A 15,515-nucleotide genomic window follows, 5' to 3' on the forward strand; every position below is an offset into this window, starting at 1 on the left:
AAAACTGCATTCCTTCTAGTTCATTATGTTGAACAAACATTCAAATTACTGAACTATACATAATGTTACACAGTTTATATTTTTTGAAAACAAAGTTTGAAGGAATATTTATAAATAGTCACCTTGAATATAAGATGACAAGTTTAAAAGGACTTCATATCTCTTAAGACATTTAATTTATGTTAATGGTCCAGGAGTGTTTTATATATAGATATATATATATATAGATATATATATTTTTATATGCATATATATTTCAACAGGAAGTGTAAAAATTTTTAAAAACAAATCACAGCACTCAGCTGTTTTACATGAGAAGGTATTAGGGTCATTAAGGTGTCAGACTATTACACTTATATATATTTTTAAAAAAGACTGAAAATGGCACATCAAGAAATGCTGAAATTCTTACTAGATGCCCATTTGATTACATGACTGATGTGTCAATTCAATGGAAAATTCCCTTTTCTTTGCTGAAAGCATTTATCCCTTCTATTTGGATCCAGTTCTGAGGTCTCTGCATTCTTTTACTTTCCTTGATAAAGAACATCATTTTCAAAGTCAGTTAAAGATCGGGAAAGCGGCTCGGATCTTCCTTGTAGTCATCAGGTATAGTAAAGATGGAGCCATCAAATTCATCATACCGAAACTCCTGAAAAGTCACAGTGGCTGTGATCGTGGGAAACACGGGTATATCTACAGAGAGAGATCATTGATAACACTGTAAAATCAAACGTTTATTTATGGATTATAAAAACTATAGAGATGTCCATACTCCTTAAAACAAAGCATTACTCAAAGACCAGACCAATCTTAATGTATGTCTAATACTAGGTGTTTGGGGGAAGGGTCTGATTGTAGGTAAGGAAGAGGGAAAGACACCTAGGCATCAAGAATGACAAACAATCCACAACTTCTTTTTTCCCAATCTTAAAAGTAAAATGTCAGATCCAAAGTCTTGAATTTTTTAGGTGACAGGAGAGCAGCCATTCTGTACACTCTACATTCTGACATCTGTTCTTCAAACTATGCTTTACAGATTATGCTGGCTCTGGTCCATGCTCAATTTCACTTTAAAGAATCAAAATAAAATACAGTCATCTTTTTTTTCTTTTATTTTAAAACAATCAATCTTTTTAATATGTAGTATAGAAAGTCTCACCAGAATTGGCAGATTATTCTAAAATCTGAGTTCTAATTCTTACAAGTCATTTTACCTCTAAGCCTCAGGGAATGAAAATCTGAAGCTCCCTGAAACAAAAACAATTCTATGAGAGCTGAGTATCTACCCAGATTAAAGACATACAGTGAACTAATTCTATTTTCCTGTTAAAATCCCAGTATTTTATTGCAGAAAGTATTATTTTCATATTTAAAAATACTTAGCCTGAAACACAGAAGTAAATGTAAGAATTAAAAATCATTCATTTGTGCCTAGTATGTGTATTTGCTATTCTAATATTCAATGGTCAGCAAATACTGGGTGTTTGGGGAAGGGTATGATTGTAGGTGAGGAAGAGGGAAAGACACATAGGCATCAAGAATGACAAACAATACACAACTTCATTTTTCAGTGGCTGCTCAGTGGACTGTTCTTCCAAGGCTGGTCAGCTAAGAATGGCCTTTTACATTTCTTAAATGGTCAGAAAAACAACAGCCAAAGAATATTCTGTAGTATGAAAATTACATGAAATTCAAACTTCAGTGTCCATCAATTTTTATTGAAACACACCCATACCAATTTTACTAGTCCATAGATATTTTCTGACAGATGTGTCAGAGTCGGAGCCAACTCGACGACACCTAACTACAATAGGTATTTTCACGCTCCAACAATGTTTAGTACTTCTAAGAGACTAGATGGCCCCACAAAGTTGAAAATATCTCCTATCTGGCCCTTTCAGGAAAAGTTTTTTGGCCCCTGGTCTAGGCAATGCATCTGTATCAAAAGAGAAAATTCATGCATTTGTGGAAATTACTTTCTGTTTAGGAGAGACAGATAACAAGAATAATACAATGGTGAAACCATCTAAAGAAAAGGAAAGCACCCTAGAAGAATGGAGAGTTGCAGTGAGTTAATGAAAATGATGAGTAAAGGAAACTCTGAATGAAGTGACCTTTCAGCAAACACCTAAGTGCAAATCATGAAGTTACCAAGCAGAGGGGAATAACAAGTATAAATGCCCTAACAGAGTGATCTGTTCTGGGAACAGGTACGAGGCGACTGTGGCTGCACCTGAAACAGTGAGGGGAAGATTAGCAGAAGACATCAGAGGCAACCAGATCATATGGGGTTGGGTCAGAAAAAGACTGGCTTTTACTCTAGATTTGAGACAGAAAGCCAATGGAGGGTTTTAAGAAGAGGAATGACAAGTTTAAGTTTTATAAGATGTAATGAAAAGATAAAATTGTGTGGCAAGTGTGGAAGGGAAGATGAGCTCTACATGGAGCAACCAGAAAACATAAGTCAGGAAATTTGAAGAAAAACTGCTACTACTCATTGAGACAATGACTTCCCCACCCCAACCTCCAAAAAGTCAAATCTTGAAGAGATTAAGTAACAAAGACAGAAAAATGTCCACTATGTTTGTTGTTTTTGTTGAGTACTGCTGAGTCAATTTCCAACTCACAACAACCCTATGTGACAAGGTACAACCACACCACAGGGTTTTCTTGGCTGCAATATTTGCAGGAGCAGATTACCAAGTTTTTCTTCCACAGAGCGGATGTTGTTTCTGTTATGTGGCATCGAGTCAGCTCTGACTCCCAGCGACCCCATGGTACAACAGAATGAAACACTGCCCGGTCCCATGCCAGCCTCACAATCCTTGCTGTATTTGAGCCCATCATTGCTGCCACTGTGTTTATCCATCTCATTGAGGGCCTTCCCCTCCTTTGCTGACCCTTCACTTTAACAAGCATAATATCCTTCCCCAGGGTATGGTCCCTTCTGACAACATGACCAAAGTAGGTGAGATGAAGTCTGGCCACTCTTCCTTCTAAGGAGCATTCTGCCTATACTTCTTCCAGGACAAATTTGTTAGTTCTAGCAGTCCATAGAAGCTCTGGTGGCATTGTGCCTAAGGCATCTGACTGCTAACCAGAAGGCTGGTGATTCAAACCCACCATCAGCCACTATTCAGAAGGAAGACTGGGCAATCTACTTCCATAGAGATATTGCCTCAGAAACCCAAGAAGTGGTTGTTATGAGTCGTAATCGACTCGACAGCAGTGAGGTGAGTTTGTTTGAGCAGTCCATGGTACTTTCGATATTCTTTGCCAACACCACAACTCAAAAGCATCAAATCTTCTTTTGCCTTCCTTATTCATTGTCCAGCTTTCACATGCATATAAGGTGACTGAAAACACCATGGCTTGGGTTAGGCGCACCTTAGTCTTCAAAGAGACATCTTTGCTCTTCAGCACTTGAAAGAGGTCTTTTGCAGCATATCTGTCCGGTGCAATAAGTCATCTGATTTTTTGACTGCTGCTTCCATTGGTGTTAACTGTGGAACCAAGTAATATGAAATCTTTGACAACTTCAATCTTCTCTCCATTTATCGTGATGCTGCTTATTGGTCCAGTTGTGAGGACTATTGTCTTCTTTATGTTAAGGTGTAATCCATACTGCAGGCTATAGTCTTTAATCTTCATCAGTAAGTGCTTCAGGTTATCTTCACTTTCAGCAAGTGAGGTTGTGTCTGCTCTATATCACAGGTTATCAATGAGTCTTCCGCCAATCATGATGCCATGTTCTTCTTCGTACAGTCCAGCTTCTCAGATTATTTGCTCAGCATACAGACTGAATAAGCATGGCAAAAGGATACAACCCTGACACACTCCCTTCCCGATTTTAAACCATGCAGAACAGAACCCCCTGTTCTGTTCAAATGACAGTCTCCTGGTCTACATACAGCTTCTTCATGAGCACAGTTAAATGTTCTGGAATTCCCATTCTTCTCAATGTAATCCATAATTTATTATGATCCACACAGTCGAATGCTTTCACACAGTCAATAAAACGCAAAAGTCTTTCTGGCATTCTTTGCTTTCAGCCAAGATCCACTACATCAGTAATGAAGTTCCCTATTTCTACACCCGTTTTTGAAATATCTTCAACAAAATTTTACTTGCAGGTGTTATTAATGATATTGTTCAATAATTTCCACATTCTTATGTATCACCTTTCTTTGGAATGGGTAAAAATATGGATCTCTTCCAGTCACTTGGCCAAGTAGATGTCTTCCAAGTTTCTTGGCATAGTTGAATAAGTACCTCCAGCACAGCATCCATTGCTTGAAACATTTCAGTGGGTATCCCATCAATTCTTAGAACCTTGTTTTTCGCCAATTCCTTCAGTGCAGCTTTGACTTCTTCCTTCAACACCATCGATTTTCGATCATAGGCCACCTTCTGAAATGGATGAACATCAACCAATTCTTTTTGGTACAGTGTGTTCTGGTCACCTAGTGCCACTCTGACAGAAATATACCACAAATGGGATGGCCTTAACAAACAGTTTTATTCTCTTACAGTGTGGAGGCTTTAAGCCAAGTTCAAAGTGCCATGTTCTAGGGGCTGGGTGAAAGCCCCTTGCTCCCGGCCCACTGAAGCTAGAGGCTTTTCTTCACTCAGGCAGCTACCGGCTGCTGAGGCTAACAAGCCCAAGGTTGACAAATAAAATGGCACAGTCCCAATGTTACCAAACCACATGGCAGGCCATTAATTTAAGTCCATTGTAAGTCCAAGGTGGGCAGAGTATGGCAGGCTACTGGACAACAACACAGCTACATGCAGGATCCAATCATGCCATGAGCTAGAGACCATTCCCCAAGGCTTCTGCTTATATTCAGCTGTTCACAGTAGATTCCACCATGGAGTTGACTACCAGTCTCATCATGGGGAATACTACATCCAGCTGCCCAGCCACTCAACCAGACCCAGCCAACTTGACACACAAACTGAGCTACCACACAGTGACACTGTGTATTCTTTCCATCTTCTTTTGATGTTTTCTGCACCACTCATTATTTTGCCCATGGAATCTTTCAATATTGCAACTCAAGCCTTGAAAGTCTTCTTCAGTTCTTTCAGCTTGAGAAATGCCAAGCATGTTCTTCCTCTTTGGTTTTCTAACTCCACGTCTTTGAACGTTTCATTATAATAATTGACTTGTCTTCTCAAGCTGCTGTTTGAAGTCTGTTCAGCTCTTTTATGTTGTCATTTCTTCCATTTGCTTTAGCTACTCTCCTTTCAAGAGTAAGTTTCAGAGTCTCTTCTAACATCCATTGTGGTCTTTTATTCCTTTCCTGTCTTTAGTGACCTTTTGCTTTCTTCCTGTATGATGTTCTTGATGTCACCCCATATTTCATCTGGTTTTTCATCACTGGTATTCAATGCATCAAAATGAAGAGGCATGGTGTGGCATTTATTGTCACAAAGAATGTTTTAAGATCTATCCTGAAGTAGAATGCTATCAGTGATAGGATAATATCCATACAAGTAGAAGAAAGACCAGTTATACTACTATCATTCAAATTTATGCATCAAACACCAAAGCCAAAGATGAGGAGATTGATGATTTTTACCAATTTCTGCAATCAGAAATTGACCAAACATGCAATCAAGATGTGTTGATTAGTACTGCTGATTGGAATGCAAAAGTTGGAAACAAAGAAGAATCACCAATAGTTGGAAAATACGGACTTGGTGACAGAAATGATGTTGGGGTTCAACTGCATGATACAATTTTGTAAGACCAACTACTTAGTCATTTCGAATACCTTTTGTCAACAACATAAATGGTGGCTATTCACGTGGATTTCACCCAATGGAATACATGGGAATCAGATAGACTGTATTTACGGAAAGAGGTGATGGAGAAGCTCAATATCTACAGCCAAAACAAGGTCAGGAGCTGACTGTGGAACAGACCATCACCTCCTCATATGCAGGTTTAAGTTGAAGCTGAAGACAATTAAAACAAGTCTATGAGAGCCAAAATATGACCTTGGTTATATTCCACCTGAATTTAGAGACCATCTAAAGAACAGATTTGATGCATTTGACAGAGCAGATGAGTGGGTTCAAACCACTAACCTTTCAGTTAGCAGTCGTGCACTTAACCTTTGCACTACCAAGATTCTTTATGAATAATCAATAATACAGTTAATAGAGTGGAAGACATAAAGAGACTCTGCAATGGGCTGAAGAGAGGAGTAAAATTTTTACTCTGAGGTAATTGTAGATTCACATGAAGTTAAAAGAAATGAGAGAGATTCCTGGTGCCCTTTACCTAGTTTCCTCTAGTGGTAACATCTTGTAAACAGTACAGTATCAAAACCAGTATAAATATCACGTTATCAAGATAAAGGACATTTCCACTGTACCAAGAATCTCTTCTGTTGCCCTTTTATACCCACACTCACTTCCCTCCTACCACCACCTTCTTTGTAAATCCTGGCAACCATTACCTGTTCTCTATAGTTTTTTCATTTCAACAAATATTTCAATAGAATCTTACAGTATCAACTTTGGGATTTTTTTCTTATTCAGAATAACTCTTTGGAGATTCATCCATGTACTAATAGTACTAATAGCTACATGTACTAATAGCTTATTCCTTTTCATTGATAAGTATTATTCCATGGTATAAATGTACAACCATTTCTTTAGCCAATCACATGTTGAAGGACACCTGAATTGTTTCTAGTCTCAGTCTATTATGGATAGAGCTGCTATGAAATAAACATTGTGTATAGGTTTTATTTGTTTGTTTGTTTGTTTGTTTAAAATCTGGGATAAATGCCTAAGAGTTAAAATTGCGTGGCCATGTGTAGTTGTATGTTATGTTTTAAGACACTGTCAAACTTTTTTGGACTGGGTGTACCATTTTACATTATACCAACCAAAAACAAACCCACTGCCATCAAGTCAATTCCAACTCACAGTGACCCCCATTGGGTTTTCAAGGCTATCAATTTTTACAGAAGTAGATTGCCCCATCTTTCTTCTGCAGAGCAGGTGGTGGGTTTGAACCACTGACCTTTTGGTTAGGCAAATCCCTTATCCACTGAACCATCAGTGTTCCTTTTACATTACATCTGTAATATGTCAATGATCAAATAATATGTAAATGATCAAGTTTCTCCCCAACCTTGCCAACATCTGGTGTTGTCACTATGTTTTATTTTATTCTGGTGGTATGCAATTGTCTTGTGTTTTTAACTTGCATTTCCATATAGGGTAATGATACTGAACATTTTCTAAGTGCTTATTTGCCATCTGTATATTATCCTCTTTTGTGAAATGTCTCTTCCATACCTTTTGCCTGTTTTGTCATTGGCTTGTTTATTTTGTTATTGTTGAATTTTGAGAGTGCTTTATATATTTTAAATACTAGAATTTTTTTCAGATACATGGTTTGCAAATATTTTCTCTTATTATATACCTTATGTTTTCATCCTCTTAAGCTCTCTCACAAAGCAAAGTGTTTTTCATTTGGCTGAAGTCCAATTTATTAAATTTTCATTTTCTGGATCATGCTTTCAATATGAATTCTAAGAACTCTTTATATCTAACACGAGACCTCTAGGATCTTCCCCTACTTTTTCCTAATAGTTTCATAGTTTGACATTTTACATTTATATCTATGATCTATTGTAAGTTAACTTTTTTATTAGGTAGAGTTTCTTTTTTTTTCCCCCAGTTGCTGTAGCACCATTTATTGAACAGGCTATCACTGAATGGCTTTTGCACCTTGTCTAAAACCAGACAGACATACTTGTGTAGGTCTATTTCTGGGATCTCTGTTTTGTTACATTGATCTATATGGTCTATCCTTTTTGCTAATACCTACATACTCTTGATTTTTGTAACTATATAATAAGTCTTGAAATCAAGTACTCATTCCTCCCAGTTTATTTTTTTTTCAAAATTATTTTAGCTAATATATTTCCTTTTGTTTTCACTATAAGTTTTAAAATAATCTTGTCTATATCTACACAAAATCTTGCTGAGATTTTGCTAAGTATGTTAAACCCATGTATCGATTTGTAGATAACTGACATTTTTATTATGTTTAGTCTTCCAATTCATAAACATGGTATGTCTCTCCATTGGTTTAGATCTTCTCTGATTCCTTTCATCAATGTTTTGTAGTTTTCAGCATACAAGGCTGCATGTTTTGTTAGATTTATACAATTAAGTATTTTCAATTAAGTATTTTCTTTTTGTGTGAATGATGATTGCAATGGTATTTAATTTTGGTGTCTGGTGGCATAGTGCCTAAGGCATTTTTGTCTGCTAACCAGAAGACTGGCGGTTCAAACTCACCAGCCATTACTTGGAAGGAAGGCTGGGCAATCTACTTCTGTAGTGACACCGCCTTGGAAACTCACTGGGGGGTCGCTATGAGTCGGATCCGACTTGATGGCAGTAATTATGAATTTAATGATAGTATGTAAAAAAATGCAATTGATTGTTGTATGTTTAACTTGTATCCTGTGACTTTGCTAAACTCACTTACTAGTTTCTAGGAGATTTTTTTTTTTCCTGCAGCATCTTTAAGATTTTCTACCTAGACATTCACGTCATCTGCAAATAGTGAAAGCTTTATTTCTTCCTTGTTGGATTTGCATAATTTTTCTCTCTTTTTCTTTCCTTATTGCACCAGCTAGAAAATTTAGACCAGACACCTTTGCTTTGTTCCCAATCTTAGGGGTATGCATTATTTGGTCTTTCACCATTAAATATGTATCTTACAGATGATGCTCTTTATCAAAAGAGAAAGTTCCCTCCCGTTTCTAAGTTTCTGAGACTTTTTTATTATAAAGGATGCTGAATTTTGTCAAATGATTTCCTTATTTTGTCTGATATGATCATGTGACTTTTGTTCTGTCATCTTTTAATATGGTGTCTTACACTGATTTTCAGGCGCTGAACCAGATTTACATCCTTGGAATAAATTTCCCTTACTATGGTGCATTAAACTTTTGTATCCATTGTTGATTTCAATATTTGCTATCATTTTGTTAAGGACTCTTCCATTTTATAAGGGACATTGGCCTGTATTTTTCTTTATTTGTATTGTTTTGGTCTAGTTTTTGTATCAGGGTAACACAAGCTTCATAAAATAAATTGAGAAGTGTTCCCTCCCCTCTTTCATTTTCTGGAAGAGGTTGTGCAGATTTATTGTTAATTCTTCTATAAACATTTAATAGAATTTTCCAGTGAAACAATCTGGACATGGAAATTTATTTTCAGAGAGTTTTTATATATTCAATTTATTAATAGTTCTAGGGCTAGTATTAGTATTATTCAAATTATCCATTTCATGTTGAGGGAGCTGTGGTAGTCTATGTCTTTTAAGGAAGTAGTCTATTCTGTCTAAGTTGTCAAATGTATGTGTGTAGAACTGTTTATTGTATCTTTAATTATTCTTTTGATGCCTGCAGGGTCTATATCCTGCTTTGTATCTTATAGTAGTAATCTCTACTTTTTGGCCTTTCTTTTTTTAAATCAGTTTTACTATAAGTCTGTCAATTTTATTGATTTATTCAAAGGATCAGCTTTTTATTTCACTGAATTTCACTTTTTCTGTTTTCAATTTCATTAATTTCTCTTCTTCCTCCCTTCTGCTTGCTTTGGACTTATTTTGATCCTTTTTCTAAATTCTTGTGGTAGAAGCTTAAATTACTAATTTGAGACTCTTCCTTTTTTCTTAATATATGTATTTACCTATTATAAATTTTCCTTTCATCACTGCTTTAAGATATATTCTACAAATGCGGATACACTGTTTTCTTAGTTAACAAGTGCTACTGTCACAGAAATACCACAACTGGGTGGCTTTAACAAATGGAAATTTATTTTCTCACAGAAGGCTAGACATCCAAATTCAGGGCACTGGATCTAGGGGAAGAAAGGGTCCCTCTTTCTGTCCACTCTGAAAGAAAAAAGTCCTTGTCTCTTTCTAGCTTCTGCTGTTGGGCAATCATGTGACATGTTATCTTCCCCTCTCTTTGTGCTTGTTTGCTTACCTGCTTAATTGCTCTTTTATATATCAAAACCGTACTAAACACTAACACTATATATTGATTTGTCTCTCCTACTGAAATGTACATGCTAAGAGGGAAGGGACTTTTGCTTAGTTTCCAGTCCTTATCAGAGCATTTAGCACACAGCAAGCATTGCCAAAATATTAGGTGGATATTATGGATTAAATTGTCTCCCCAAAAATATGTGTTGTAAATCCTATTATATCTGTGGTTATAATCCCATCTGGAAATAGGGTTTTCTTTGTTAGGTTAATGAGATATTATTAGTGTAAACTGTGTTTTAAATGAATTTCTTTTGAGAAAATAAAAGAGCAGATTAAGTAAGCAGAGATGGAGGAAGACACATTCCAAGCCACATGAAGATCACCAAGGAACTAAGAACCAGCACAGAAAGGAAGCCTTCCTCTAGAGCCAGTGCCATGAATTTGGATTTATAGCCTCCTAAACTGAGATAAAATAAGTTTGGTCACTCAAGTTACCCACTTAGGATCTTTCTGTTACAGTAGCACTAGATAACTAGGATGATGTTGTTGTTGTTATATGCCGTCGAGTCAGCCCCGACTCATAGCGACCCCTCCTTGGGTTTCCGAGGCAGTATCACCACGGAAGTAGGATTGCCCAACCTTCCTTCCGAGGAGTGGCTGGTGGATTTGAACCGCCAGCCTTATGGTTAGCAGTCAAGTGCCTTAGGCACTATGCTACCAGAGCTCCTTAGATAACTAGGATAGTAGATGAATATTAGGATGGATAAACAGCATTTGAGGACTGTCCTGGTATGTCCTACTGCTTAATCTAAGCCTAAAAAACCAAAACATTTTTTTAATATACTCTTGTTTCTAGTTCTCTAGTATAAATTAGAAAGGTAAGTATATGTAGAAACGAGAGTTTACTCTTTTTAAAGATCATTGTTTAAAATAAAATTTAGGATAAACACCTAAAAGCCTGAAAAATAAAATATATGGACATTCTTTTACCCATGCAAAATGATGGCTGACTCCAAAATATTTCCACTATTCAAAAACTCAAATGTTTTCTAAAAATTAGGGCTAAACGCTAATCTCCCTATTTCAAATTAAAAACATTATCACAGTGCATCCTTAATTCAGTTGTACTCTGTTGTATTAAATATTTTCATATTCCTTAGATTTAATAATAATCAAGTACAATTAGTGCTCTCACAGGGCCCTTATATATTTGACATATATTGACATGTATTAAGTATTAACACACGTAATTCCAGAAAAACTTTACAAAAATGTAAGCAACTAGGAAATCTACTTTCCTTCAAAGCATATTTTTTATTAAACATTATTAAATACCTCCATATTTCTAATAAACACTTAAAATACATCTAAATTTTTCCTTACCTAGTTTTACAGGAAAGCCTGGAGGAAGTTTCATCTGAACAAATTCTCTAAGCTTGTTAAAGTGCTTGAAGGGAGCTATTACTTCTAAAACATTCAATAATCTGAAAATGGAAGAAAAATGTTTTTTTCATTGTTTAAATTATTTCTTTGTATCCTTATTTTTTAACTGTATGTTTCAAATCTAGATAATATCATAGCTTTTTAGCTACTAAGGATGAGGAAATCACTGTTCCTTCTTCCTCCTCTTTTTTTTTTTTTAACTATGTCAAGGTTTATAACTTCTAAATTTGACTGTGCAACAGTATTTCCACAGTTATTTGATTTTAGCTCTGTATTTCAATAGATTCAACACTTAAACATGTCTTCTTACTAATGTCTACACATCCTTTCTTCAAGCAAATTCATCATTTGGTTGGCTAGATTTCATTGTCAATTTCTTTTTGTGAAGAGCTCTTCTTACCTACTCAGTATACCCTGAATTCTCACACATTTGAAAAATAAGTGTTTCTTGTCTTTCTATTTACAGGGAAATTTGGTTGGCATAAAATTTCAGGTTATATTATCTTTCCCTCCAAATTCACAATGATATAATTTCGTATCTCCTAGCATTTCCTATTACAACAGTCATTACAAAACTTTTCTCATATTTGGTTGGATAGATTTCATTTTCAAGTAATATTAATTTTCTTTCAAGAAAGACTCATGGAAGCATATTTCTTGAACTATTTTGTGTCTATCTTCAGATATACTATCAGCTCACACGTTCTCTGCTTCAGAAATGCCAAAGTGAAAAAAATGTACAACCAAGCTGAATTTTTAACGCCTCTGGTAAATGATTTGCCTTTTCTGCCTGGATGTCTTTAGATTTCCTCATTAATTACTGAAGTCCTGTAATTTAACCAGGATAATTCTTATACCTGATCTTTCTGTATCAATTTTTCCTAGAAACTAATGTTGTTCTATAGATTCAGTTCTTCATGACAGAGAAACTTTCTTTATCATATTCTGAATACAATTTTGGTTACATTCTGGAGAATTTCTAGTTTAGGAACACCAATGATCCTTATACTTAGCCATCTATCCCTGTCCTCCCCATCTATTACTACTATAATTTTTTATAAAATCTTTTACCTCTGCATTCGCTATGATATGTCAAAATTTAATTTTCAGCTACATCTATTCTGTTCACTGTTGTTTGTAATGTATTTGTTTTGTAAAAATTCTGCTTAATCCTCAATTTATATCTTTCCTCTTTCAATCTTTATGAGAGCTGGGGTTGTGTCAACTTGGCTGGAACATAATTCTAAGTGATTTAAGCAGTTGTGATGCGGTTATTCCCATGATGAGGTCTGATGTATATGCTTTGTATAGCCAATCAGTCAAAAAGGAGTTTCTCTAGGGCCATGGCCTGTTTCAAATACAAAATGCACATCCTGGTAAAATTTGAGAACCTCCTGTGGATCTGGATCCTGTTGTGCTGCCTACAACTGTCCATGAGCAAACAATCCACCATTGTATTTGGTGATCTTAGATTCGTCATCTGCTGAAGTCAACAGCTATTATATTGCCTGCCAACCTTGAGCTTGTTAGCCCCTGCAGCTGTGTGAGTCAGGAAAAGCCTCTAGCTTGACATTTATTCCAGGAACTTGGGACTTGCCAAACTCTATAACTGTGTGACCCATTTTCCTAAGATAAATTTCTCTCTCTAAGCTTTACTGGTTTTGCTTCTCTACAGAACCCAGCCTAACACATTTGGTAACAGGACTGGAGTGCTGCTCTGACAGATACCTAAAATGTGGAAATAGAAGTGGAGTACATCCCTGACCCAAGAACCATGGCAGAGAGACCCTGGCAGAGAAACTGCAGCAGCAGAGCTGAGAGACTGGCATTAGACAGCAACAGCCCTTTCAGCCCATGGAGGAGAAAGCTGGATGCCACTGGGTAGGTGGCTTCCTGGCAGAGTGGGTTGCCTTCCAGCATTAACTGGAAGATACTGGCATGAAATGGAGTAACAGGTTGGCCGGCCCACAGAATAAGAAAGCTGAGTGCTTTTTTGGGCAGAAAGATTCCTGGCGGAGTGGGTGCCTTCAGTATTAACTGGCAGAAGCAGAGAAACCAGGGAAATGGGAAGCAGAGCTACCTAAGACTCAAAGGGTAGGGCCACGGCTTCTGGGAGTGGAACCACCATAGCCCCCTTCCAAAGACTCAGACCTTCATCATCTTCATTCTGGAGTGTGGGGCTAGTTGTTCATTTGTTCCAGTGGGTTGGAACCATAGCCATGCCCAAGAGATAGAAGAATGTGGCCTGCGAGGCCAATGGGGTGAGGTACCCACTATGATGAACTAGGGGACTAGAGCCACCCAGTGAAGAAGATCTGTACTGGTGCCACCCAATGAAGATCTGTACAGGTGTCAAGCTGACAAGGGGTGGAAATGTGACAGTTAAGGTTATGTGTCAACTTGGTTGGGCCTGGTTTTGAGATGTAGTTATTCCCTATGGTGAGACTGGTAATCATCTCCATGGTGGAATCTACTCGAGCAGCTGAGTAGCTGCCTTAAGGATGTGGTCTGCTTCCAGTATACAAGAAGAAGCATTGAGGAAAGTCTCTAGCTTATGGCATGCTTGAATCCTGCATGTAGCCAAGTCATTATTCAGTAGCTTGCCACATTGTCTGCTGATCTGGGGACTCTGCATGGGCTTGAATCAATGACCTACCATGTGGTTTGGTAATCTCAGGACTGTGCCTTTATACCTGTCGACCTTGGGTTTGTCAGCCTCAGCAGCCAGCAGCTGTCTGAGTGAAAAAAGCCTCCAACTCCAGTGGCCTGGGAGTAAGAGGCAGAGCTGAAGCTCAAGGTCGAGGGGCTTTCCACCCAGCCCCTAGAGCCTGGCACTTTTAACTCGGACTTCTACCCTCCAAAACTGTAAGAGATAACTCCTGTTTGCTAAACCCGTCAGCTGTAGTATTTTCTGTTAGAATGGAACCAAGTAACCAAAACAATCTCCTTTTCATTTTATTCTGTTGTTTTATCAGCTCATCTTAATGTACTCTGGTTTACTGATTTCATGTTCTTTTCATAATTTTCTATAGCATTTACAGAAATATTTTTTCTTTTCTTTTTTTTTTGGCCTATGCTTTATTTTAAAATGAGTTCCCCATCTGGCTTTTACATGCTATGTATTCTATATTTTACTTTTTTCAGAGAGAATGATTATAATGAAAATACTTTATCAATTATAAGATACCTATTTTTTCACATATTAACATCTCTGAAATCAGACAACTACTAAAATTGATGACATAATTAGTTGTATTTTTCATACATAGTAGAGTATAAAACAAGTGTGTCTTTGAGTCAATGGGATCCTAAATATAATGAACTATGGCCGACTGTACATATCACTAATTCTCTTTACACATTTCCTGAAAACTATCTACCTTCTTTGTGCTATAACTCAGGGACTCATAGTGCATTCTATCTACTTTTTTAAAGTGTGGGTATAGAGTGGAAGTGAGAGGTAGGGCTCAGCTAATGTTTCATGTGTGGACTTGAAAAATATGTCCTGCTCTCATCTCTTTGGGATTATTTTATTTAGTTAGTTTTTAATGTATTAATGTTTTAATTCTGCGTTGGAAGAGGAAGAATACAGACAGACAAAGTACCCAGGACTTCAAATTAAAGTCAGCACAAGCTACATTTTATCCATTCTAAACATCTCTCCACATTTAAGTTTTTCTTAAAGAGGCATCTGGTAAGGGCAGGTTTTACAGGATATATTCAGCATGTTAACTACAGTATTGTTTAGAATAGTGATAAAATGCAAAACAAAATGAAATACCAAAGAAAAAAGAAAGATGAAAGTGTAATTATGGTAAGAATTCGAATAAAAACTCACTTTAAAGTGAAAAAAAAGAAACTCACGTAATAAAACATATACTATTTCCCCATTTTTATAAAAACTATAAAACCACAGAGAAAAATAATCTGGTATTCACTATTCAGGAGTGAAAAAAAACTGCTACCTTTAATCTATAAACTTCCACACAGGTATTTATATATATATATATATATATATATATATATATAT

General features: G+C 36.5%; 1 protein-coding gene across 1 annotated transcript in view; it reads right to left on the reverse strand.

Moving 5' to 3' along the window:
* Positions 1-565: 565 nt before the first annotated feature.
* The window catches only part of ANKRD13C (ankyrin repeat domain 13C), a 164,419-nt gene continuing 149,469 nt past the window's right edge, over positions 566-15,515 (reverse strand). Inside the window, exons 12-13 of the mRNA XM_007948319.2 lie at positions 11,426-11,526; positions 566-696 (exon numbers count right to left, since the gene is read on the reverse strand). Of these exons, the coding sequence (XP_007946510.1) occupies positions 566-696; positions 11,426-11,526 (232 nt within the window). The remainder of the gene's footprint in view (positions 697-11,425; positions 11,527-15,515) is intronic.

The sequence above is a fragment of the Orycteropus afer genome, unplaced genomic scaffold (genome assembly GCF_000298275.1).
Source record: "Orycteropus afer afer isolate SDZICR_OR568_19922 unplaced genomic scaffold, OryAfe1.0 scaffold00213, whole genome shotgun sequence".
NCBI classification, from domain to species: Eukaryota; Metazoa; Chordata; class Mammalia; order Tubulidentata; family Orycteropodidae; genus Orycteropus; species Orycteropus afer.